Below are 27,514 nucleotides of genomic sequence, written 5' to 3'. Positions count from 1 at the left end.
GTCTAACAACTAAAAATCAAGTGAGGAATCTGGGTGTGTCTCTAGAGTCAGACCTTAGTTTCAGTAGTCATGTCAAATCAATAACTAAATCAGCATACTATCATCTGAAAAATATTGCAAGAATTAGATGCTTTGTTTCCAGTCAAGACTTAGAGAAACTTGTGCATGCTTTCATCACCAGCAGGGTGGATTATTGTAATGGACTCCTCACTGGCCTTCCCAAAAAGACCATAAGACAGTTGCAGCTCATACAGAACGCTGCTGCCAGGATTCTGAGCAGAACCAAAAGATTTGAACACATCACACCAGTCCTCAGGTCTTTACACTGGCTCCCAGTTACATTTAGGATTGATTTTAAAGTATTATTACTGGTATATAAATCATTTAATGGCCTAGGACCTAAATACATTGCAGATATGCTCACTGAATATAAACCAAACAGATCACTCAGATCATTAGGATCACATCAGCTAGAAATACCAAGGGTTCACTCTAAGCACGGAGAGTCTGCTTTTAGCTATTATGCCAGCCGCAGCTGGAACCAGCTTCCAGAGGAGATCAGATGTGCTCCTACAGTAGTCACATTCAAATCCAAACTCAAGACACTTCTGTTTAGCTATGCATTTACTGAATGAGCACTGTGCCACTGTGTCCGACTGTTTGTACTGTATTTTATTTTATTTTTTATTCTAAACTGCTTTAATTATTCTTATTTCTTTTGATTATTTTAATCTCTTTATTCTTAACTGTTTTAATTATTCCTATTTCTTTTGATTTTTTTTATGTAAAGCACTTTGAATTGCCATTGTGTATGAAATGTGCTATATAAATAAACTTGCCTTGCCTTGCCTTGCCTTGCCTTGCCTATGAGCAGAATGGCGTCTAAGCGATTGTGGTGTTCTGTTCTTGGGTGTAATAACGAACACAGTCATTTTAATGTTCCTGAATCCGAACCGCTGAAGACGCAGTGGCTGAGTTTTGTTTTCGAAGGGAATATTCCCCACGAGCAACGTCAATGCTTTCATGTTTGCGCGAATCATTTCACACACCAGACTGCTTTATAAACGAGGGTCAGTATAAAGCTGGATTTGCTAAGAAGCTTTGCTAAAAAGGATCGGTACCAGATATTCGTGTTCCTGCTGAACCTCCAGAAGAACGGAAGTGAGTGAAACGTTTTATTAAACTTTATATTAATATATTAATCTTTGCAAATCGCTAGCTGCACGCTTCACAATGAATGCGTCTAAGGTTTACACTCAGTCAGGGTACATTTCGGCATGTTTTCTATGTATGACGTTCTCAATATAATTCATAATTCCACGTTTATACTGAACAACGCGTTATGGTTATTGTGTTATTGTGTTACAAACGGTGTATGCACAGAACAGAGGGGCGGAGTGAGCGCAGCTCATGATCATTTAAAGGCATATGCACTGAAACGGCGTGCTGAAAACAGAGCTGATTTTGACCAGGTAAAATAAGTGTTTTCTTACAATACTAATGAGAATTTTTAATTAAAGTATATTACAAACTTTAAATTTAGACCCTAAAGAATCATATTAGCTTGTACAAAAATGGCATTATATGACCCCTTTAAGTAACATGCTCAACACTGATGGCAACAATGTTGCAGGTGCGATGCACCACATACAAACCGGAATATGTTTATACTTCTCATCCAACCACAATCAAATGCACTCTCTCCGGATGGCGCGATTTATCTGGATAGGTTTTTTTTTTTTTTTTTACGATGACAAGCAGAAATGAAAACAAGGCGAAATGAAATAGCAGTAACGAGGCTATTTTTAAAATGTAAGGAGTAGAAAGTAGCCTACAGATAATTGCGTGAAAATGTAAGGAGTAGAAGTAAAAAGTCGGCTGAAAAATAATTACTCCAGTAAAGTATAGATACCCAAAATGTGTGTTTGGACAGAATACGAGACAGAGTTCTTTATTAAAATCATAAAAGACCAAATACAGGAATACTGGCTTCTAAACCTCAAAGAAATGCCACAATCAAGACCTCGGAGCAGAAATAAGTGAGAAAACACCTCACATTTGCCGCTCACAGTATAAGGGTCTTTCCTTGCCATTAAGGCTTGGATATCACCCTTAGGCCTACGTCTCTTTACATTGATAATAATAATAATAATAATGTCTAGTGCGGTGGCTGTGATTTATATATAAACTTACCAACGTCCGTTGCCATGATTTTTGGAATGACTGATCGCGAGAGGAAAAAAATACGTTTTAGTCGCATAGCATCGTTTAATGGAAACGCCGTCATTTCGCAATCTGTAATGGAAACGCGACAGCATTTAACATAGACTAACTTCTCAGAGTTATAGTGTTCATTATACTAACCATTCAACTCCGGATTGATTATGGATGAATAAGCACCGGCAACAATCCGTCCTCCAACGCATGCTCATGTTTTGATTCAGATCGTGCTCGAAGAGGAGGGGCTATTCGCGTCTCCGTTGTCAGTTTGTGAGAGTGGGAGGGAGGGAGCAAGCTGCGCGCAGCTGTACAATAAAATAAAATTTTACCCATATTAAATAGTTAAAAAATCTGAAAATCAATCTGTGGCGGTCAGCGTTGATATTGTGGCGGGCCGCCACAAATTAATGAATGTATGGAAAACCCTGGCATGGTTATTGAAAAAACTAAAAATTAAAGTTTCTGAAATAAGGCCACAAAACACATACCAAATATGTGTCCACAGGACTTTTGACTAATGGATGTTGTCGCCTAGAGTTTTTGCTTCAAAATGATCTGAAAATCATCCTGCCTAATCATTCACATAAAACAATAGATTGTTTTAAATTGTGAAAAACATTTTTTTGTTTGGAAAGGCAATATGCGTGGAGGCGTGAACGGCCCAACCCCCTCATGTATAATTAGGTGGTTCTCACCTTAGAAGACAAAGACCCGCATAATAATGAGCCTTTCATTCCGGTGTGTCACACAAGATAGAATGCAAGGACTATATATATATACATACACACACACACACACACACATATGTAATCAAAATATAAATGAAAGTCAAAAGCACATTTTTAGTCATACCTGGAAACAAATCCTGTTCAAATAGGTTATATGGGCCATTCTAGAGAATTGGTTCAAAGTTAGAGTTGGAAACATCTTGAAAAGAAAATTGTCTTTTTCCATAAATCTCTTATAAAGTATTATTTTTTAAAGTAGGCCAATACATTTTATCATACATATTTCAAAGTTAAGGATTCATTATTTTGATATAGCCTAGCTTGCATTGGAACAAACACTATAACAGTTGATTAGTTTATTTTTGACAAAACATACTATATATTTAACATATGAGCAGAAACTGTCTAACAAAAGCTTATTTGATGTCTATTTTAGAGTAAAAACTTTAATCTATCCAAAACTAGTCAACGAAATGTTGTCATTACAGACACTATTCTATATCGCGATTAGAACAAATCTCAGTAGGCTATAGCAATATAGTTTGGATGTGTTCATGTAGAAATAACGTTTACTAATGTGGGAGCGAGAGTGAATGAACGCACAGATGCGATGTACATCTGTAAACAACATCACATGCGCATCTGTGCCATTCATTCATTCACACACAGACACGCAATTCATATTTAAACAGTCTTTGTGCAGTTTACAGACACAATTCAATAACGCGATTAGAACAAAGCACTTAAGAATAAACTTACTTCATCAGCTGGATCCGTGCTCCTCGAAATGAAACTATACCAGCACTTCTGAGGTAACTTTTTGGATGTTTTATCCAGTTGATGTGGGCGTTTTCATGGCTTGCCTCAACATTTGCGTTTGAATAGCATGCGCTCTCGGTGGGCGTGGTCACATTAACACGTCATACGCTATAATTAGCTGAAAGGAAAAAGACTGACCTCTCTATTTTCGTACAGATTACATAAACTGAGAATATTTGTTTTTTATATAAATTGCTTCATAACGAAAAATCTTTCGTGCCTGTGTGACAAGTATTTACTTAGTTACAGTTAATTTTCGGACGTGTTTCAGAATGAACTTCAGTAGCTATGTTTCCATCCACACATTTTTATCCGAATTAAGTGATATCGAATGAAAAATGCCTTATGGAAACTGGGCGGAAATGAGTTTTAGTTCATTTCCACCCAGTATTTCCGCTCTGTTTGCGCACACATGGTGGGTGTCAACAAAGACAGATGTAAGTGGACAAAGCAAAAAAATGCTTCAACCAAAGGGTTTCCGTGAGGTGTCTCTGAACCACGATCTCCCAGAACTGTTGGAGCGCTGTCGTTCCCACACCACAGGCCGCCTCCGTTGTCGTCGGGCATTTACGTGCATCTGCATCATCATAGCAATGTGTTGATAGCGTCGTTGTTTTCTTATTATAGCTTGTTATTACATGGCTTGGATAAATTCTAATGTAGAATGCGGTTTATTATTTCTTGATAACAGACCGCTGCTAAGTATAACACACCGTTGCCATGAAAAACAGAGCGTTGCAATGGACGCAGTTCAGAGACGGAACGGACTTTTCTTTAGCGGAAGCAATACAATCGTTTTTAAACCAATACACTTCTTTTTAAATCAATACTTTGTGTCAAATTATTGATTTATTTGGTAGGTAGCCATGTAATAAGCGGGATAATGTATAGCGAGGTGGTTGTTATAGCGAATACAACCCCTTCAGGCTAACAACCGCCTGGCACATTATCCCTTACATATGTCGCCCGCTATCAGCTGGCACATAAGCACTATTAGGCTACAACTTGTGCAATATTGATCATTTGTTGGTAGATGGCGCTATCCATTTTGTCTAGCAAAACTTTGTTTGCAAATGTTTGCTTGAATGTTGTGCGATTCAGTGCAAAAATGAATGGAAACACCTTAAAATGTCTCAAATCAATTCGATATACCAATTTGATCGCAAAACAGCATGTGACGTCATTACGTATAGGTTTTTATTCGCTTTAAAGCCGTTGGATGGAAACACACTTTCACCAGCTTTATTCGCATGAGTTTTTTTTACCGAACTTCAGATAATTCGATTGACAAGTGGATGGAAACTTGGCTACTGACAGAGAGAACGCAAAATTCGCATCATGTTTATTTTTCTTTATTTGACAAAAAGCAGAACACTTTGTTTTTATTGTGAGTATCCACAAAAAAATAGACACTTAACAGGATCTAATGATGTACATCACTTATATGTAAGATCAAAATCAACAGAGTAATTTGAGTCTCTTTTGCACTGATAAGGAAAAAAGTGAGCTCGTCGTGCCGGCGCGATAGCCGACCCTAGGGGGTTAACTGATAAAACAACTTATATATACTATACAGTATATATATATATATATATATATATATATATACTGTATAAATATATATATATATATATATATATATATATATATATATAAAATCAGATATACCGTAAAATCAGTAATATTGTAAAATATAATTAAAATAGCTTTCTTTTTAAAAAAAATTTTATACGACAAAGCTGAATTTTCAGCAACAATTACATGTCACATGATCCTTCAGAAATCATTATAATATGCTGATTTGGTACATAAGAAACATTTATTATTATTATCAATGTTGAAAACAGTTGTGATGCTTAATATTTTGTGGAAACCATGATAATTTATTTTCAGGATTCTTTGATGAATAGAAACTTCCAAAAAGCATGTATAACGTAATTTATGATTGAAAACACCAATAATCTCTTCCATTGTTTAATGAGTACAGCTTGATATTTTATTTATATGCCAGCTTTTAATGTACAATTGAATTGGGTATGCAAATATACCCATTTGTTTGTTATGAGTCATTTATTAACTACATGAAAAGAGTATAAATGCAGAAAGTGACTTGGATTGATTAAAAGTCAAGCAACTTTGTTTGATACTATACATGGATACTCCTTCTTGACGTGCTTCTTTTGCTGTGTTTTTCAGTATTGACTGTGCTGGAATCTTGAAGTTGAGGAACTCTGACATCGAGCTGAGAAAAGGAGAGACTGATATTGGACGAAAAAACACTCGGGTCCGCGTGGTGTTCCGGGTTCACATCCCACAACCTAATGGAAAAGTGGTCTCACTGCAGGCTGCTTCAATTCCAGTGGAGTGCTGTACGTTTTCTACACGAACATATATTTAAGAAAATATTCTCTCTGTAAATTTGACTGTCTTATCTGTATTTGTGATTAAATAGCCCAACGCTCAGCACAGGAGTTACCACAGGTGGAGAAGGCCAGTATTAGCAGCTTCCCAGTGAGTGGAGGAGAGGAAATGGTTATCACTGGCTCCAACTTCTTCCCTGAGTCAAAGGTCATTTTTCTGGAGAAAGGTCCAGGTAAGAATACTCCTACCAATGAGAGGTTCAAGTGCTATTTTAGATGGGAGTTTTAGAAACTTTTTCCTTTTTCTTCATGTAATGTTTTTGCTTATTATATGGCTCTCAGGAATACTTGATCAGTCATTTTTATTTAATTTTTAATAAAAAAAATGCATTTCCTTATATTTCCTTATATTCCCTTATATATTAAATAATTGTCTCAGGGAAACAATTTACATACAGTAGTTACATAGCTATGCCAGTTTCATATCTCTCGAGTCTCTCTCTTGCATACTTTTTCCTCACTTTATACATAATTTAAAGTCAAATCAATATTTCATACCCATTTATTTATTTATTTGGTAAGTAGCTGTGTACTAAGCTGGATAATGTTCAGTCAGCAGGTCATTATATCAAAATTAACCCCTTTTAGAGTGATATTAGATCCCTCCACCTAGTATCGTTACTTGAGTTTGGCTAGTACTAATTCCTTTTAGCAGGTTGCTGCAAGCTCTGCAAGCACAGCTGAGTATGCACTGTAAATGTCTTCATCATTCACTGTGAGCAAATATTACTCCTCACCCATCTTATCCTCGAGGGTCACAGTTATACCTGCACTAATCTCTGTCTTACTGAAGCTAAACCAGCCTTATTGTTAAAAACATCAAGATCAGGTGGTTTATAGTTAAAGTATGTATAGCTTTGGGAAACTGGAGCGACGGGTAAAATGTGAGGGAGTGTCAATTTCTCACTTCTCATTTGAGAGCGGAATTTTATTGTTGCTCGTCAACCCAGAGTGATTTATCTTCACTATATCAGCATCTTGACCTCCCACGATTTCCCTTCTCCTCTGGGGACTGTGTGTGTGTGTCTGTGTTAGTGCAGTTCAGCATGAACACACCTACACACACAAACACCACTGCACTCAAGCAAGCACTCACTCCGTACACGCATAGACATAAACACAAATGCACTCTGCACACTCCTACATCCACACTGTGCTCAGCCCATAAACACACACACACCATAGGTGCAAGAAGATTGTGCGCACAAATACATACCCTCATTACCTTATGCATATAAACTTGCCTGTTTTTCCCTCCTTACTTTCTGTCTCTCTGTCCACGCACACACATGGAGGCTATATTTATGGTTGGCGGTATAGTGGCATGTCACTGATGTTCTGGAGCTCACCTGTAGTCCTCAGCATCTGCTGTAAGGATGATTCAGAGGTCAGCATGGTTGCTCTGGCTGCAGGCACACTGCTGATCGCTCGCTGGATCCAAGACAAAGCAACTAATAGCTTACTGAAATGCCAGACAAACTCTTTGTTTTGTACCATAAGGATATTTTTGTTTCCTTATCTATAACTATTTATTGATTGCACTAAAGTCTGTGTATACAGTATATAATGCATTTAAAACATATTCTTACATTGTGTATAATATTTATTAGAGGTCGACCGATTCATCGGTTTTGCAGATATATCGGACGGTGCAGATATATCGGACGGTGCAGATATATCGGACGGTACCGATAGTTGATTGTTGGAACTATCGTTATCGGCAAAAATCCACACCGATAGTTTTTCCGGGTTGCGTCCGTTGCTGGAGCGGCTGAGAAGTGCGCGCGGTCATTACACAGCACGAGAGCGCTAAGAAGAGACTGCTGGCATTATACAGAGCGAGAGCGGCCTCTAGAGGACAAATAACAAACTATCACTGGCTGAGTTGTTTACGTTAACACGTGAGGCAGCGCGCAGCACAGAGAGCGCTGACACTTCAGATGCGCGTTTAAAACAGACAGCAAAACGGTATGAATACAGAACACTAAAGTACATATTGCAATATCATTATAAAGTAATTCATTTATTGACTAGATGCTGCATTAGCAGAGAAATAACAGCAGTATGTTTGCTGTCGAGTCTGAGAGGAATAACATTAACGGCTACCTCAAGCGATTAAAGCAATGGGACAAAAACACATGCAGACATGACCCAAATGTTTTAAGTCGCAACTGTTACCATCTATTTCCATTAGTTTATATCCGGCTGGTCACTTTCATGCATGTCACTACTGCAGAAGTTGCATATTTAAAGCTAGTGATGTGATTGCTTTCTCAACATTGATACCCAGCAAGCAATTTTCCGTCTAAAAGACGCCTAATAGCCGTCAAAATACAGCCCAGACGTCTAGGCTAAAACAAGGCTAAATTTGGGCTGTCAGTGAAAATCTAATAGACGTCTAACCATAGCCCAATAATAAGACGTCTAACCATAGCCCAAGAATAGACTAGTCATCAATTAGACGGCTATTGAACGACTACATATATACGTCTAATAGACAGTGCATATGGGTCTAGGCTAAAACAAGGCTGAATTTGGGCTGTCAGTGAAAATCTAATAGACGTCTAACCATAGCCCAAGAATAGATTAATCATCAATTAGACGGCTATTAAACGACTACATATACAATAGACAACAAAATGATGGCTAAAGGATTCTTTTCACTCAAATATAACAGGTTCTCATAAATGACAATCCATCCAAACAAATTAAATATAAAGGTTTTATTTGGAAAAAGAACATTAACAACTTACAAAAAGATCAAAACAAAAAAATGACCAAATCAAATATTAAAAATACAATATAAAATGATAAAAAAAAATATGGAACATCAACAACTTAAGATAATAAAATATAAAACTGTTGCTGCTGGGAAGTTGGTCATCACGGCATCTGCCAAATAAGAAAAAAATTAATTTGCACAAGAAAAGCATTGTTGACAGTTTAACCTCAAGTGTGCATGGAATAATACATTTACCTGTACTGTTTATTTATTTATTTTTTGTGTATGTGTTCTGTATAGGTTTTAATGCACATCTGAGCTATTTGCATTATTGATATACTGCCGGATACTTTTTAGAATTGCTCATTTTATATAGCCAATCATTTGTATTTTTATGCTGTATTATAAAATTAATTTGAAAGTTTCAAACTTGAATGAATGAAGGCATTAAGAATGAAACTTCATCTTATTGTGCTTGTACAATTACAAATATTATTCTACTCTATTAGCTTTTGCTCTCTCTGTATGTAACAAGCCATTGTTCAGACAAATTCAATATTATAGTTCAAATCAATGATGGACTTTGTCAAAGATGAGAGCTTTAGTGAGGAAATTATATTTTCATATCATAATGATCTAAAGCTTTCATAACACTTTATAATAGGTTGCACATGTTTCATGTTTACACCTTTGGATTCAGATAATTCGAGTTTAAGGGCACATGAAACATGGGGTTACAGTACACGTGCATGATACACTGTTACCCGCTAAAAATGTCACGATTTCAACAACACATGATAACAAATAATTTAGCTAAAAAATGAGCACATGTCAAAACGAAAACACAGATACTTACAAGACAAAAGTAGGAATGTCTTTTACCTGTTCTCTTCGACCGACCGCTGAATGCAATGCTCTGGCTCGTTTAAAATGTTTCTAAATGGTGGAAATGTTTATCGCGCGATCTTCTTCTTCTTCTTCTTTCGTTTTTTGGCGCGTTGCATTCTTAGTGCATTTATCGCGCGATCGGTGATCTGTACTAACCAAGGGGGTAATCCATCAGCCGGAAGTTGAAGCCTCGCGGGAGCCGCCATTGTAGCAGACCATCACCTGCTGTTAGCATCCCATTGACTCCCATTCATTTTGGCGTCACTTTGACAGCGAATAACTTTACATCTGAGGCGTCCAAAGACTTCATTTGTCCATTATTAATTTCTAAAGAAACATGACAATGTATAAAATGTTCCATTACTTTGTATCTTACGTTATAGCCCCGTAGAAGCCGTTTTTTTAAAAATAGGCTAAAGATTGCGTCATAACCACGGGACTTTCTGTCGCACAATAGAGACATTACCGTATAGACAGGAGGAGAAGCTCGCAGGCAATCTTTAACTGTCTATGAGGCAATCAGGAGGACATGGAGGCACAAAGTCAAGGTAGAAGCCCATAAATAGAGAGTCTATAAAAGCAATGGGACAAAATATTTCAACAACGTTTTTGAGGAATTAGGTGATTCAGATTTATCTTGGCACAGCTACTATAAGATTTTCAACTGCCAGACTGTCGTCACGCTCAGTTTGAGCCTGCGCAGTCGCTCAGACATCAGACAGGAAGTGCAATAATCGGGCTTCAAGTCTTCTCCGTTGAAATCAATGGGCTCGCTCTGTCCATTTCTTTTACTGTCTATAGTACTAACTATCAAGTCTCGCGTTGCCAGTAGTCTTGTCTCAGTAGGGCTGTTGCCATCTAGCGGTTGAGAAATGTAATTGCATTTAAAATTACATGTTCGAATAACATGTAAACAATTTTAAGACTATATTGGCTATACTAATCGCTGGTCTAAATCAGGGCTATAGCCACGCCATTGCCTCGATTTCGCCGTGTGGGCTAAAAGCAGACTGCACATAGCCTGTCCAATTCAAAGCTAAATCGTGACTACAGATCGACCATGTCATGAAATGACACTGGCACCTTGTAGATATTATTACCAATGCGAAGATGATGGGATATCAACCATCATGCATTGCCTGCCCAACAATTAATTAAAACTACAATTAATCAGTTTCGAAACTTTCGACTATAAGTGGGCTACAGATAGCCGGGCTGACTATACGAGCTAGATCGTGGTTACGCACAGCCTACACATAGAACATGGTAAATAAATGAAGCAGAACACTTTGTAATTACAGTTGACTTTGCTAACAAGATGGAATATCTTACATCTCGGAAATTATTTAGAAAAAATTACATGTAACCAGATTCAATGTTATTTAGGCTAGAAGTGGGTTACACATAGCCGGACTATATCGGGTCTACACTCACCGGCCACTTTATTAGGTACCCCATGCTAGTAACGGGTTGGACCCCCTTTTGCCTTCAGAACTGCCTCAATTCTTCGTGGCATAGAATCAACAAGGTGCTGGAAGCATTCCTCAGGGAGTTTGGTCCATATTGACATGATGGCATCACACAGTTGCCGCAGATTTGTCGGCTGCACATCCATGATGCGAATCTCCCGTTCCACCACATCCCAAAGATGCTCTATTGGGTTGAGATCTGGTGACTGTGGAGGCCATTTTAGTACAGTGAACTCATTGTCATGTTCAAGAAACCAATTTGAAATGATTAGAGCTTTGTGACATGGTGGAAGTAGCCATCAGAGGATGGGTACATGGTGGCCATAAAGGGATGGACATGGTCAGAAACAATGCTCAGGTAGGCCGTGGCATTTAAACGATGCCCAATTGGCACTAAGGGGCCTAAAGTGTGCCAGGAAAACATCCCCCACACCATTACACCACCACCACCAGCCTGCACAGTGGTAACAAGGCATGATGGTTCCATGTTCTCATTCTGTTTACGCCAAATTCTGACTCTAACATCTGAATGTCTCAACAGAAATCGAGACTCATCAGACCAGGCAACATTTTTCCAGTCTTCAACTGTTCAATTTTGGTGAGCTCTTGCAAATTGTAGCCTCTTTTTCCTATTTGTAGTGGAGATGAGTGGTACCCGGTGGAGTCTTCTGCTGTTGTAGCCCATCCGCCTCAAGGTTGTGCGTGTTGTGGCTTCACAAATGCTTTGCTGCATACCTCGGTTGTAACGAGTGGTTATTTCAGTCACTGTTGCCCTTCTATCAGCTCGAACCAGTCTGGCCATTCTCCTCTGACCTCTGGCATCAACAAGGCATTTCCGCCCACAGAACTGCCGCTCACTGGATGTTTTTTCTTTTTCGGACCATTCTCTGTAAACCCTAGAGATGGTTGTGCGTGAAAATCCCAGTAGATTAGCAGTTTCTGAAATACTCAGACCAGCCCTTCTGGCACCAACAATCATGCCACGTTCAAAGTCACTCAAATCAACTTTCTTCCCCATACTGATGCTCGGTTTGAACTGCAGGAGATTGTCTTGACCATGTCTACATGCCAAAATGCACTGAGTTGCCGCCATGTGATTGGCTGCTTAGAAATTAAGTGTTAACGAGCAGTTGGACAGGTGTACCTAATAAAGTGGCCGGTGAGTGTATATTTAACCGAGACGTTGAAATGACGGTTATTGCTTGCTGGGTATGTTCATGCAGCCGACAGAAACATAAACAAATCAGAAACGCATTCGATTTCAGTTATATTTTTATCACTTCAATATATATTGTTATTTTGATTAGATAATCATCAAGTGTTCTAAAAGAGAAGCAAATAAAGTGAGTTACACCTATACATGTAATATAGGTCTACATTTATGTAATTTTAATGCTATGGCCTTTGCAGTTATTTAAATATGGCCATCTTTAAGCATGACTCTTTGGATTTATATGAAATGGTAACACTTTACAATAATATTCCATTTTTAGAATTAACTAAGGTTAATAAGTGTTGTAGAAGTATTATTCACTGTTTGTTAATTTCAACATTTAGTAATACATTTTAAATTGAGTTTTAATTTTAATTTGATCTGTTATTACCTTAGTTAATGTACTATAAACTAACATGAACGATCAAGGTACAATTGTATTGCTCAAATAATGATGCATGCAGTAAAACTGTATTGTATATTGCATAATGCATAGTTCATGAAAGCTATATTACATACTTGTTAACAAATGGGACTTGCAAAGTGTTACCTAAGAAGTTTACAAATGTTCTAGGTTATAGCTAAAAAAAAAACACATATTTGACCTGTAATATTTTAATGTTTAAATTATTTTCTGTAGAGTTTGTTCTGAAGTTCTCATTTTAATATATTCATTTTTATATATTTATTTAATTTAGCACATTTCAGTTCAGCACTGTTTTACTTGGAGTGTTATGTTTGTTTTTAATCCAGTATCCATTAAAAAAAATATTGGTTGAATAATCGGTTATCGGAATGCATGGTCAAACCTAAATATCGGTATCGGTAAAATCCACTATCGGTTGACCTCTAATATGTATAATAATATACACACATTGTTTCATAAGTAGGTACAACCAAAGCTGTACATTTAAAATGCTTACCTTTTATATTGTTTCACCTTTAAGGAATGTAATACGTATATTGTGTTACAATGCCATCTGTACACAATTAACATAATACAGAATTTACCACTTTAATGTTTTTTTTAAGGCTGCAGTCAGCTACTAATCAACTACCTAATTTGATTAATTAATCTGTTTCATTCAAATTTTATTCGAATGACTGTACTAATTTTAATTCACTATAACAGAGGTAACCAAAATGTTTTACTAACAAGAGCCAAAAATCTAACTTTATCGAGGGCCATGGGATGAAAGCTAAAAGCTGCATTATATACAACTATATTATTATTGTTATTATTATTAAAATGTACATTTCTCTTATATTCCATGCATTTCAATGCAAAATAAATGTTAAAATGAAAAGGTAAATTAGAAATGAAGATAGGCTTTAATGGCATGTTTTTTTCACATTTTTCCCACCTTTTGTGACATGGCATGGTGGACCGAATAAAAGGTCATCATGGGCCTGCTTTTGCCATCTCTGCACAATATGCTTTAAAGTTGTAACCATGAGAATCTAACACTCACATCTAATCACACAATGCACTGTTTTATCCAGTATAAATTATTATTATAAACATTGTACACTAATCTACAGTATTATAATGTTGCTGTGGGACAGTGTGAGAGACTATTAAATTCAATATATTATTTTAAATATTATCATTACTATAGTAAAACAATAAAACGTCTCAGGTTACGACTATAACCTATGTTCCCTGAGAATAGGGAATGATACACTGTGTCGAATGACGCTTTGGGGAACGCCTCAGGCGTGACAGGTGTCTGAAATCACTATCAAATCACGTCAATCATATTGACCGGCGACAGCCCGTGAATCATTAGCGTGAATGATTAACGTGCGACTTGGAAGTATATAAGGGCGCCTTGCAAACATGACAAATCACCTTATCGTCTGAAGGGACTGTACGGCAGGCAGGCCCCGAGGCATGGCAAGGAGACGCAGTGTCTCGTTCCCTATTCTCAGGGAACATAGGTTACAGTCGTAACCTGAGACGTTCCCTTCCGAAGGGAACTCGCACTGCGTCGAATGACGCTTTGGGGAACGATATACCCACGCCGCCATGCTAAGGGGAGTGCATGCCCATAGGCAGCGACAACTGTCCAAACCAGCAAATTCAAATGAAATGCTAGAACCACTCACCCTCAGGTCACACTGGGCTGTCAGTGACAGCATTCCCTACGGTCATAGCCCAAGCAATAAGCCTCACAGGAAAACCTCCATAAACATAGTTAAATGAAAGGCCTACCTGGGCCTGCTCAAAGGACCACAACTTAAATTAGAAGGGGTCCCTTCTAGGGAATGTGGCTAAGGAACCCGAAGGAACCCCAGCCAGTCACTATTCAGGGGAACGTACTCACCCCGAAATGCCACCAGGATGGCCTGACCTGGCATCAGTTACATAGACACTTAGTCTGGCCACTTCCTGTCTGTCCGAAGACAGAGCCTCTGGAATATGCCTTTAGGTAAGGCATCCAACCCGAGGGACTGCGAAGCTGGCAGTGAACCGCTCGGCCCGGATCTCAGAGACGGGATATCCCGGAGAGTATGACTCAGCATAGTGCTATCCAACCCTTGCTAGCGAGGGGAGTTTCTCTACTCGATCCACGGATCAACCCAGTGTTTATGTTTCAAAACACTGAGGAGGCCTGTGAAGGCCTACGGCCTGATCTAACTGGGAGGCCTACGACCGTCTGACCAGACTCAGGGGTCCGCGTGCTCATAGTGACCCTCAATGAGGGGAGCACATGGTCCGCCTGGTAGGCAAAACCAGGTTGTAGGCAGGAAAAAGGTTCCGGGAGGGAACCAGTAGCAGAGAATGAACACTTTAGTCAAGCCAGGGCGCAAGCTCGCCTTCAGCAGCTGTCTGCTAAGACCAGCTGAACTTATAGCAAGAGGCCACTAGCTTCCTGAACCCAGCACCGCTAGGGAACCACTCACAAGGAGGCCCGGTGAGGCCTACTACCTGATAGCAACAGTATGTGGTCACCTACAGGGAGGCCTAGAGAGGCCTACTACCTGATAACGATAGTACGTGGGGAACTCACCCTCAGGAAGGCCTGGTGGGGCCTACTACCTGATAATCACAGCATGTGGGAACTCGTCTTCAGGGAGGCCTGGTGAGGCCTACTACCTGACAGCCATAATATCTGGGAGCTTTTTATGCTACCCGATAGTAAGTCAGGCTAGCTGTCCAGTTGTCTGTCCTTGGGCTTGTCTCCAGGGAGGCCTGGTGAGGCCTAATACCTGATAGCCAATGTAGGTGGGGATTCGCCTTCAGGGAGGCCGGGTGAGGCCTACTACCTGATAACCCTCTTAAGTGGGAATTCACCTTCAGGGAGGCCTGAGGGGCCTACTACCTGATAGCAACTGGTAGCTGAGTCCGGGTGACAGTTCCAAGGCGGCCTCCTAAGGCCAGCCAGCTGGGGACTCGCCTATCAGGGAGGCCTGGTTGGGCCTACTAGCTGATAGCAAGTCAATTCTGCTGGAAAGGAACACTGTTGGGAACCATACTACACCAACGTAACTATTGGGCCCACCCACAGGAGGTCTAATACGGCTAGCTACCTGGTAACGGCTATAAAGTATGTCCCACAATGTTGGGACTCACCTCCGAGGATGCCTGTTTAAGGCCTACTACCCACCGGTGAGTCAACTGCCTGAACCACCAAGGCCAACCATTTCTCTCGAGAAGTAGCCTACTGCGCCCTCTTGGGGGCTGCCCATACAAGGAGGCCTGCTGAGGCCTACTACCTGATGGCGCAGCCTTCGTTGGCAGATAAGCTGTTTACACAGCGCCTACAGCATCCTGGTGCCTAATCACATTGCCCACGGCAGTGTACTCAGCAAGAGAGCTTAGCACCCTTAAAAACAAGGGGAGTACAACATACGCCACTCTGCCTCAACGGAGGCCCCAGTTAGTCTGGGGCCTACCATCTATGCATGGGCGTCAGCTCAGGGCAATGCTCTGGCTTCAGGGGAGCGTACTTCGACCAAAGAAGAAGTGAAGCCTTACTTCATACTCAACCCGAGCTATAGTGGTGCGAGGTGGGATAAACAGAACTGGGAGTGAAGTGCTCAAACCTACCCTGTAACACGGAAATACTCACACCTCACCCTGAGGTTACCAGGGTGCGGGCCTGCCAGCAGCTCTAGGGGTGACAGAAATGTATCTGTGCCCAACCTAGGGGAGTGGGGCTTGAGTGAAAGCCAACCACCTACAACCCGGCGCTCGAGCAGTAGCTCAGCGAGGTGAGTGAAGCCTATACTGGGGGCCTAAATCCGTAGGCCAGTTCTGCACGGCAGGGTCGGGCAAAAGACCCAGTCTTCTTCGTGAATCGAAAGACGGACTAACCCTGCTCGAAAAGGACTTGCATACCACGGAGACCTAATTGAGGCCTATCATGTCCTATAAACCATCCTCTCCACCACGCTGCATTACTCTAGTCACCCCAGAATGCAGAGAAGGGGGCGGGCCTTGGCCTAACGACTCCCATGGGAGGAGGCTGTTTATACCGGGATGCCAGAAACCTCATTCACCAAGTGAAGGGTCAGAGGAAGAAATGCTAAATTTTAGCAGAACACCTCTAATATCCCTGGCACAGCCTAGGCCAGCTACAGAGGCGGCCCTGGTGGGGGCCAGCCTGTAAGGATAGATCTATCTGAGGGATCGGAGGAGCCACAGCCTACTAAAGAATATAGTCTGTATTATTCCATACAAAGGGCTGCAGAACCGCTCAACCTAATGAAAACTCGAACAGAGCTCAAGGGGCAAAATACTCAGAGAAGTCAATGGTCCTATGGGCCAGACATAAGATCTATCTGAAGCTCTAGCGTCAGTCAAAACTCTAAGTAAAATATTCTATCAGAGAGAGACCAACTACTCTACCCTGATGTGGCTAATAGCCCGAAGGCTAACATAGTTATTGTTCTGGCCATCTAACGGGGAACTTCAGGGCCCTGATAATCCAATAAAGTTCTCTTACCTTATTACCTTGACATGGCCCCATAACTCTATACAGGGAACTAGGTCTGTAAAGAGAAACATATTATTTTTTAATCACAAAAAATACTCTTTGAAAGACCAGCAGCTCACCTGCGGCGTGCGAAGTGAAGACTCACCAGACAGTTCTTCATGAACATGGGGTCTACCACCTTTACATACCTGAAAGAGGCACTCTCACTAACCAAGCCGAGGTGGGCCATCAGAACATTGTTCTAACCATGAGCCCAGCCTCAGGCCTGATGTAAGAAGCGCTTGGGGAGTCGGGGAAGAGAGGAAAGGGCTAAGATATAATCACGCCCTCAGGGAAGATGATCCAAGACCGACGCAATGTGCGTTTGTGCTGGATCACCTCCCTCAGATCCCTCTTCTTGCGGGAGTCACGCCTCCTCTGCGACCTACTACTCCACGGAGGAGGCGCACGAGAGGTGACACGGGCTCTCTGGCCCTATCTAAGGTCCTCGGACCATGATAGGCCAAGCCCTCCCATCTGTCTGGGCGTGGACACGGATCTCAGCGGTATGTATGTCCTGGATACAGCTGAGCGCGCCTTCGCCTCTCTGAACTTTCCAACCACCGCCACCACGGAGGTGCCGAAAAGCTCAGAGGGCGAAAACACCGAATCGAGGAGAAAGCCTTTCTCTTTCTCCCCGATGTCGGCCAGGTTCAACCACAAATGTATCTCCGTGGCCAGTATCGTCGCCATCGACCGGCAGATTGCGGAAGCAGTCTGTTTGGTGGCCCGAAGAGCTTCTTTTTTTTTTTTTTTTTTTTTTGCGGCGCAGCTCAGTAACCGCCTCAAGGGCCCCACCCCCTGGTCGAGATCCCCCAGCAGATCGGCCTGGTGTACCTGCAACACCGCCATGATGTGCAGGCTAGCACCGGCCTGACCCGCTGATGTGTATGCTCTGCCATTCAACTGGCAGGGTTTGAGCTCTCAGTGTCGATTATCCTATCGACGCATACCCACGCTCTCCTATCCTCTAAACATCAGCGAGACTAGCCTGCTGATGTTGGTGGATACAGGCAGAGATGATTGGTTCTTCCATGTCCTCTCGATCTCAGTATGAGATCGGGAAGAAATGAAAGGCTCACTTGAGCTGGTGGTTCTATGACCGGGGAAAAACCGCTCTCACCGCGAGCGATTTCTCCCCCAACGAGCACAGCCTGCCCGCGGCACGTTCCATAACACCAACCAGCTCAGCATGCACTGGACAGGGTGGCTGAGAAGATACAGGATATATCCTATTATTACCACCAGGGCCTGAAATTAACACCCGACCACCTGCCAAATGCGGGTGAATTTTGCTATTGGCGGGTAACACTGTCAATCTACCTGCCACATTGGCAGGTAGCCAATGAGAATTGAGTGATTCATTAGGTTTTTTTTTTTACGTTTTCATTTTCATTGCGTTGGACCTTAGCTATAATGTGGCGGCACATTACTGGGGTAAAAAGGCCAGCTGAAACAAACAACCAACAAAAAGATGAGGATGAGTCAAAGAAAAGTAAAATAAGACATTTTAATACAAAGTGGTCAATTGGCGACAACGGCAAGCTTCGTGAGCGGCTGATTTATGACAGCGACTGTTGTTTCGTAACGTTCATGCGATCAGAAAGAAGATGAGACCCTTTTCTGACTACGTTTGGATGTGCCAGTATTGAACTGTTGGTGAGATGGGATGAGATAATGTAACCCTGACGTAGGCTCCAGAACAATGACAGTTGCACAGATGTGTGCGTGTGCAACTGTAGTACATGTTGGGAGTTGGGAACCGGTGAGAAAATGTCCGGTACCCGGTAACTTTACCAATAATAATATTAATTTAGTTCTGCTTAACGGTTCCTGAACGCTGTAACTAAAAGCTGTCAGGACCTAGCTGTCTACGTGACTAAATCAGCCATCAACACAGCCGCGGGTGATTTGTTTACATACGAGCTGCGGTAGGTCTATAGATCTGTTGTGCATGTGTGTGTCAAAATCAATGAATAAAAAGATTTTTTTAAAATGTATATTCTAAGAGTTATTATTACTTATATTGATTTCGTTAATAACTTGACAGCACTTAAATGTGTACAAGTTAAAGAACAATATTGTGAAATTCCCGTTTTTCACCTTTAGGCTATGAGCCAAAAAAAAAAAAAAAAGGCTGGTAAAAAGTCTCTGTGGCAGGTGAATTTTTATATCCACCTGCCACAGTGGCTGGTGGCCAAAAAAGTTAACTTCAGGCCCTGATTACCACCCTTATCAGCCATCTCCTGTTTGTCCGGGAGAGCGCTCGCTGCCGGACTAAGTTTTCCCTTCTTTTTTTTTCTTTTCTTTTTTTTGAAAAACTTCATCCATTTGCAGCTTACCCTCGTCAGCCGCCGCATCGTCTGAGAGGATTACACCCCTCTCAAGGCGATCGATTGGCTTCATCTGGGAACCAGACATCCAGACGCTGAACCCTCTTCTCTCGAGACAGCCGAGAGCGGAGCGTTCACAAAGAAAATTCTCACAATTTGTGAGGGAACTGCCTGTGCGCGCTCTTCCTTCCCAGACAGAAAAATGCACAGTTCTTGTGTGTCACCCGGCTTCAGATATCTTGAGCACGGGTCTGCACACTTCTGAAAGCATTTCATAATTACCTGATTTTCAAAGCGGTTACAGACAAAACAGTCCCTGAAGACGAAAAGATGATTTGTCATGTTTGCAAGGCGCCCTTATATACTTCCAGGTTGCACGTTAATCATTCACGCTAATAATTCACGGGCTGTCGCCGGTCAATGTGATTGACGTGATTTGATAGTGATTTCAGACACCTGTCACGCCTGAGGCGTTCCCCAAAGCGTCATTCGACGCAGTGCGAGTTCCCTTCGGAAGGGAACATAATAGATGGTTTAGAACTTGTAATATTTAATATTGCACAGACCACAACCGGCCAACAAATAAGTCTAAAAATAAATTATGCTTCTTAAGAAATGTACCAAAAATGAATAAATAACAATAAAAAATATACATACACTCTTTTTAGTGCAAATTAAAATGATAAAACTGTCACACAACTTCACAACTGGTAGACATACTGTAGCCTAAGTATTTTCTTCCTCACAAAAGTAAACAGTTTAACAAGAAGTGCTCCCAGAACCTTCCCAGAACGTTCCCTGCAGGTTATTTTTTAGATTTTATTTGTATAATCATGTAAATTAATTAAAACTTTGCAGATGATACCAATAGGCTACAGAGATTATTCTAATGATGAAATTTGTAATTTATTTATAAACAAACTATATAATGCTCGGACACCCTCGGTCTTTCTCACGCACTGTCGAGCACGCTCTCGGACACACTCGGTCTCTCTCGCGCACTGTCGAGCGCGCTCTCGGACACACTCGGTCTCTCTCGCGCATTGTCGAGCGTGCTCGCGGCGTTCGCTTCGCTTTTGTCCAGTCCGGCGCCTCATAAACACACACACATCAGAGAAAAAACTTTGCAGGTCCTATGGCGGAGAGAGCCTACTCGAATGAAAACCGCTTCAGCGAGCTCAATTAGGCTATATTAACGCCGCATTTTATTGTCAGTAACGGTAACGGCGTTGTAACGGGGTAAACAGTAATTCGTTTGATTACTCGTTACTGAAAAAGATAACGCCGTTAGTAACGCCGTTTATTTATAATGCCGTTATTCCCATCACTGCTGTCCAACATGTTGTCGTGTTGTGCTTCAGGTGACCCGGCTTGCGGACATTTCCCGATTCTGTCTCCCTCTCTCCCGCTTCGCTTCCTGTCAGTTCTCTGTACTGTCCTATCGCAATAAACGTCAAAAACGTCAAAAATAAATCTATTAAGAAAAGAAAACCTTTTAAAGTGATACCACAAATTGTCCATCTGTTTTTAAAACTTGGGAAATACAATGTGAACACCGCCAAGAAATGCATTCGGGGTCAGATCAACCTGAAACCATCCTAATTTTTCATGGTTTACTAAGGACTGATTAGTCGACTATTCATTCAGACAAACCACCAGAGTAGCAGTCTGTTTTCAATATATTTAGTTTTGAATATCGCTAGTTACGTCTGCCTGATTAAGTGACTATAGCTCAATTGTTGTATGTGGCTCTTTCTCTCCCATTTGACACATAGGCCTACCATGTGGCCATCAGTCTGAAGCCTCAGCTTTTAGTCACTGTGCTTTTAAGAGGCTTTATTAGATAGACTTTTTGGTGTTCGACTGTCATAAGCCTCAGCAGTGCTCTGTCTGTATGGATTTTTGTTGAAATAGACTTTTTACACACTCAACAGAGCCCTCAGAAGACTGTCTGTCTTCTACAGCAGACAGTCTCGGTAACACTTTATTTCGATAGTCCACTTTAGACATTCTACTAACTATAAGTAACTTTTCAACTACATGTCAACTAACTGTCATTAGAGAATTAGTAGACTGTCTGCTTAATATCTGCTAACACTTTATTTTGTTTGTCCCCCAACAGATATTCTGCTGACTATAAGTAACTTAGCAACTACAAGTCAACTTGTTCTCCTAACCCGAACCCTAACACCTAACCATAACCTACCAGTCTACTGACAGTCTACTACAGCCAACTAATACTCTAAAGACAGTTAGTTGACATGTAGTTGAAAAGTTACTTATAGTTAGTAGAATGTCTAAAGTGACTATCGAAATAAAGTGTAACCACAGTCTCTCTTTTTACTTCCTTCCTTTATTTATTTATTTATTTATTTATGTTCTCTTACACTCTATTACTCTTTATAACTAGCATAGTAGAACATATTTTTTTCCTTGTCTCTTTCCTGCATCATTTGTGTGCTCTTTTTGAAATTCTTTGATAAGCAACACTTCTCTTTTTCCATTTCCATCACTCATGGACACACCGGTTTGTAAGTAATTAAACGCAAGTTAGGACCTGCCTCAGATGAAGGCAATGAATGAAAGGCATTCTGGGAATACGAGTCTTGGCCTGCCTTGAGTGTGTGTGTGTGTGTGTGTGTGTGTGTGTGTGTTTCTAGTTTGAGACAATGACACACTGACTCAATCAATAGGAGTTTACACATAAACACACAGGGCTGTACTAACCCAACAAAATGACTCCGAGAGACACCCTTTGGAACTTACCTCTTCTCTAATTGGCTCCCTGTGAAGTGGCAACTCCTCTAGGCAATCTATATGGTGATTACCCATGCTTTTGTTGCATTGTATAAAAATGGAAAGTCCTGGGTTGCTTTAACAAGTAGGATGGAAATTTAGCTCTCACATCTGGCCTTGAGCAGCTCCAGGGGAAAAGTTAATATCTTTTTGAGCGGGAGCTCATCAAGTAGTATCTGTGTGATTTGCAAGAATGTGTTCTATAATTGTGTTTGAAATCCTATATGTTGTTAAAGGAGTGCTCAGTAAAATATAACAACATATGAGATAAAAATGAGTCGTATTGAGCTGATCATGTTTTCTTAACATGGATTTGTTTTATTCTCTTTAGTATAATTCTATAATGTTTAGTATAATATAATGTTTAGTATTATTTTGTGTGTGTGTGTGTGTGTGCGCGCGTGTGTGTGTGTGTGTGTGTGTGTGTGTGTAACTTTTTAATAAGGAATTTACTCTGTGCACCCTTAAAATAATTGAGGATAGAGTGAAGTTTTTGTATTATTCATGATAACATGCCACACATTGATGCAGTATTATAATCTTTAGAGCCGACTGGTTAAGACTGAGACTTTTTTCGTTGCTCCAATAATAACCCATGCTGAATCTATAAGCAAAATGTTGTCTAAGATCTCTGGATAAAAGTTGGCGAGTCTGGAATTCATAAAATTATATCCTCAATTCACTTGAAAATATAGGGAGAAGTCTTTTTGTAGACTGGCACGGAGCCATCCATCTGAGAGAAATTCGTCCCTAGGGGCCACTCTAGCAGTAGGGAACAAAGCAGGACATATGAGAGGAAGGGGACTGATAATTTTAGGTCTAAATTTGACACATTGTATCTAATCTAATTGAATGATTCAAATCCTCGTATTCCGGAATAAAAAGAAACTTTAAAGGATAGTTCACCCATAGTCTACAAAGGATAGTCTTGGCCTTGATAAAAGTGTTTTTCTTCCTAGAGTATGAGCTCCATATTTTGCTCTATCATACTATATGAGCCAAAAGTCTATTGTATTAAAAAAGAATAAAGGTTCAATAAACTGTTGATTTTTTATTATTATTATTTCAGATGTCAGGCTTTACAGGGTTAACATTATTTTCCCCCTATAGTCCTCAAACATTAATTCATTTGTTTTGGTTACAGTGACATTATATATATGGCAGATAAGAAATACTAAGTGCAATTGAGTGTTTACTATGGAAAAAAAATCTGACCCAGGAAAGCTAACAAAAAAAAGTTTTTTATAATTAATGAATCAGGAAATTATTAGTGAAGAGTTACATTAACCATCTGTTTCAATTGAGGCTAGTTTTTGCTTTCCAGCAGGACATTTAATTCCACATAATGACACATAAAGGCTTTGTATGATTTTGCCAGAATTTATTTTTTTCGTGAGTTTTGTTTATCACACTAGTAATAACAGAAAAGCAGTGTTTCTGAGCTGAAGAATTAGGACAGCGAGTGTGTGTGCTTGGAGTCTCATTCCTGTTTGAACCTGCCCTCATGTGGGGCCCTCTCCGGTGTCCGGTGAATGTCAACATGTGCTGCTGTACTACTACTGCTGAAGTTACAGGCGTCCAAGGTCATTCTTATATTAACAAAATGCCTTTTGACACAGAGGGGAGTTGAGACTCTACACAGTAACCTTGTGTAAACAGCAGTCTCTGGAGTGTAATGCACCAGGTGATAATGAAACTTCTCACAGTGGTATCTTCAGTTTGATAGCAGTCCTCAAACAGTGCCCACTACATTACCCCTTTGAAAGGTTTTTTGTTTATGTATTCCCACATTTTCAGACATTCTTGGGAGTATACTGCTGTTTGTCCCATGTTAGACTCATGTCAAGGACAAACTTCAAAGCTGGAAATGTGTTTTAAGAGTGTAAATCAGACCTGTGCCATGCAGTTAATGTAATTTATGATCCATGAAGTGACTGTTTTTCCTTCCAGGATCAGGATTAGTCTTAACCAGTCGGCTGGTACCTTGGCTTTTATTTTCTGTCTGTAAGACATCTGCGCAGTTGATTTACTTCATGTCAAAGGAAAAATGAGATGACAGCATGTTTCTGAGAGATCCTGCGCCTCTCCGCGGGCAGCACGTGGAGGTGTTGTGCAATGAATACATTTATTTCACGCATCTTGCCATGATTCAACAATAAATAAAGTTATTCCACACATCTCTCTAAGACTCTAACGGCCTTATAAATTACATCATTACCTGTTAGGGGCCTAAGAGTCTTTTCTATTCCTGTCAGCAAAGGGCAAACAGAGTGAGACTGATCTGATTTTCATTAAAGAGCCTCTTGAGTAGCCCGCTGTGAAGAACTCACTCTGCTAATAAAGCTCCAGCATTTCTAGCCCTCTTTCTTGGGAGTATTTAATATAACATTTGTTTTCATGGTCAGGTCATTGCTGTACATAGTCCCTGCATAGAGCTGACATTTTGATCTATTCGAGCAATTGAGTCTCTTTCCCTTTGTGGAAAAAGGCTTATCGTTTGCAAGCAAATTCAATTAATCATCTTATTATTCTAAAGGTGAGGCACAATTTTTCAAGCTTCTCACTGGATTCAGTACTGGAGCACCTGTAGAAACATGCAGGAGTAAAGCTCCCTATTGCTGATTAGCTATTTGTAACCTAGATCTTGAAAGTTTCAGAGGAATGTTGGAAGACATGATGATAGTTGGGCAGTAATGATGAGAGGGTCAAGTTATCTAAATTTGAGGGGCAAATATTGGCAGATAGAGTTCTTGTGAATGCTAGCTGACCTAATATGTTGTTCCTGCGTATGCAGCTAACGATTTTCTTTCTTCAGATGGAAGACCGCAGTGGGAGGTGGAGGCGAAGATCATCAGAGAAAAGAGTCAAGGAGTAAGTGAATGCTTTCCTTTTTACATGTCTACATGGCTTTGTTTTGCCAACAAAAGCACAGACATAAAAATGTCTACATACCCTTTTCCAGTCTTTTTTTCTGTCTTTAACGGAACTAAAAGCTGAAATTCTCCTCAGTCTTCTGAATGTTTAACACATGATAGATTTGAGGACATTGTAATGTGTTTTGACTATATTTGAACTTTGAATTCTTCTGTGGATCAACTTTGAGAGGTTTGCCTCAGACATCCATGATGTGTTGTTTAGTAAAGTTATGTCTCCATCTGTAGTCAAGCATTGTGGTGGAGGTGCCTCCTTATCACAGTAAGACGGTCACTTCAGCTGTGCAGGTGCAGTTCTACATGTGCAATGGCAAACGGAAAAGGAGTCAGTCACACCGCTTTACCTATCTGCCAGGTTTGTATTATACAGCACATTACAAAATTAGCTCAGAATATTACTCAACTATTTGCTGCTCTTAACTTAGCAATGTCATGTACTTGTATGGCCTCATAGAAAAGTATATAGACTTCTGTTTTAAATTTTGGGGTTGGGAAGATTATTTTTTTAAATGCTTTTTTTAAAGACATCTCTTGTGCTCACAAAGGCTGCATATATTTTATCAAACATACAGGAAAAAGTATTTTTCTGGATTCTAGATGACTGGAAAGTTCAACAGAACAAGAGTAAAAATCTTTACTGTCACTCATGGTCAAAATAATGTATTTTTACTGAATAAAAGTATTCATTTAAAATAATAAAGTACTTCATAGATCCTAAGTGCCTCACAGGTTCAGGTTGTATTTTACTCAGTACAGCTCTGTTAAAAATTTGCTCAATATGTTTTTGTAATTGTGGTTACATTTTACAGTAAAAAAAAAGACAATAATATCAATCAATTATTGATAAGTCATAATATAAACAAGAAAATGCAATATAAAGTATATTGAATGTAATGTATTATGTAATGTATGACAAATGCGACTTAATGTCCACATTACATCAAGAATTGGATTGTGTCTGAGTCTGGCCTTCATGCAAAATAGTTTTCTTGCTAACTTCACCTAACAGTAACAAGAATGGCACACATGCGGGTTTTCACAACATAGTCACCCGTTTGATCATGCCAGCGTTCCTCTGCACTGTGCACCAGTGTGGTTAGGGATGAGGTTGTTCCAGTAACAGTTGAGCACCTGGTAACCACTCATGTAAAACACATAAAGAAAGAATCAGCATGATTTACATGTGGCAGGAGGCATGCAAATTTGGGGTACTCAAGAACTGGACCCCTTCAATGTCTTTGTCTTTCTGTTTTTCTCGTTCTCATTAAATGCTCTCGTTCTGTTTCAATCTCCCGTTGGCTTCATCTGTCTTAAGAGTCATATTCTGCAGAACTGCTTTGCATTTTAGAAGATTTTCCCTATGATAAGTCTGTTGAATCATGAGCTTGATGATTCACATGGCAATAATAATGTGTCTCACAAGTTGAATTGACATGCATTACATCAGCACATTATTAGCTCTGCTTTTGAAATTGATATTTATATATCTGATGGAATAGACCGACATCCAGGGTGCAGTAAAAGGCGAAATCTAATTATGGCTTATAGAGTTTCTAATGAAGTGTAATTGTGTGTGGTTCTCATAGCTATAAGCTCGTTTGTTATTAATTTCCCAAAGTGAGTCAAACCGAAAAAACAGCGTTGGCGTAATTGAATCACACGTGAGCAACTTTTTTTCTTTGTCTCTATCTCCGAGTTGCATGCTAACCTGTAAAAGAGATCGAGAAAGACAAAAAGAGAGGGAGAGTGAGAGAGCGAGATAGGCCCAGCCTCCCGCCCACCCTCTCCGCTCCACAAAGCACCCACTCAAATTAGGGTTTCCTGTTTTCCACACTAACCCGTTGGGTTTCAGCCAATCAGACGACAGCACAGGCAGCCAATATTATGAACAGGCCACGGCGACTGTGGTTGCCATGGCATCAGCCCACTGAGAAAGTGGCATAGCAGGGGGAAGGGCTGAGGTGCTGTGTTGTTAGAGTAGAGCCAGACTT

At 40.4% G+C, this 27,514-nt stretch overlaps 1 protein-coding gene across 1 annotated transcript in view; it reads left to right on the top strand.

Annotated features, from left to right (window-relative positions):
* Positions 1-27,514, top strand: part of nfatc3a (nuclear factor of activated T cells 3a) — a 145,150-nt gene that overhangs the window by 101,906 nt on the left and 15,730 nt on the right. The window contains exons 5-8 of the mRNA XM_056265442.1: positions 5,964-6,136; positions 6,220-6,360; positions 25,406-25,461; positions 25,752-25,878. Coding sequence (XP_056121417.1) covers positions 5,964-6,136; positions 6,220-6,360; positions 25,406-25,461; positions 25,752-25,878 — 497 coding nt within the window. The remainder of the gene's footprint in view (positions 1-5,963; positions 6,137-6,219; positions 6,361-25,405; positions 25,462-25,751; positions 25,879-27,514) is intronic.

Source organism: Rhinichthys klamathensis, unplaced genomic scaffold, assembly GCF_029890125.1.
Source record: "Rhinichthys klamathensis goyatoka isolate OS25496 unplaced genomic scaffold, OSU_Roscu_1.1 h1tg000232l_1, whole genome shotgun sequence".
NCBI classification, from domain to species: domain Eukaryota; kingdom Metazoa; phylum Chordata; class Actinopteri; order Cypriniformes; family Leuciscidae; genus Rhinichthys; species Rhinichthys klamathensis.
Note: the sequence above shows the minus strand (reverse complement) of the source record. Positions and strands in the feature narration are given on the sequence as shown.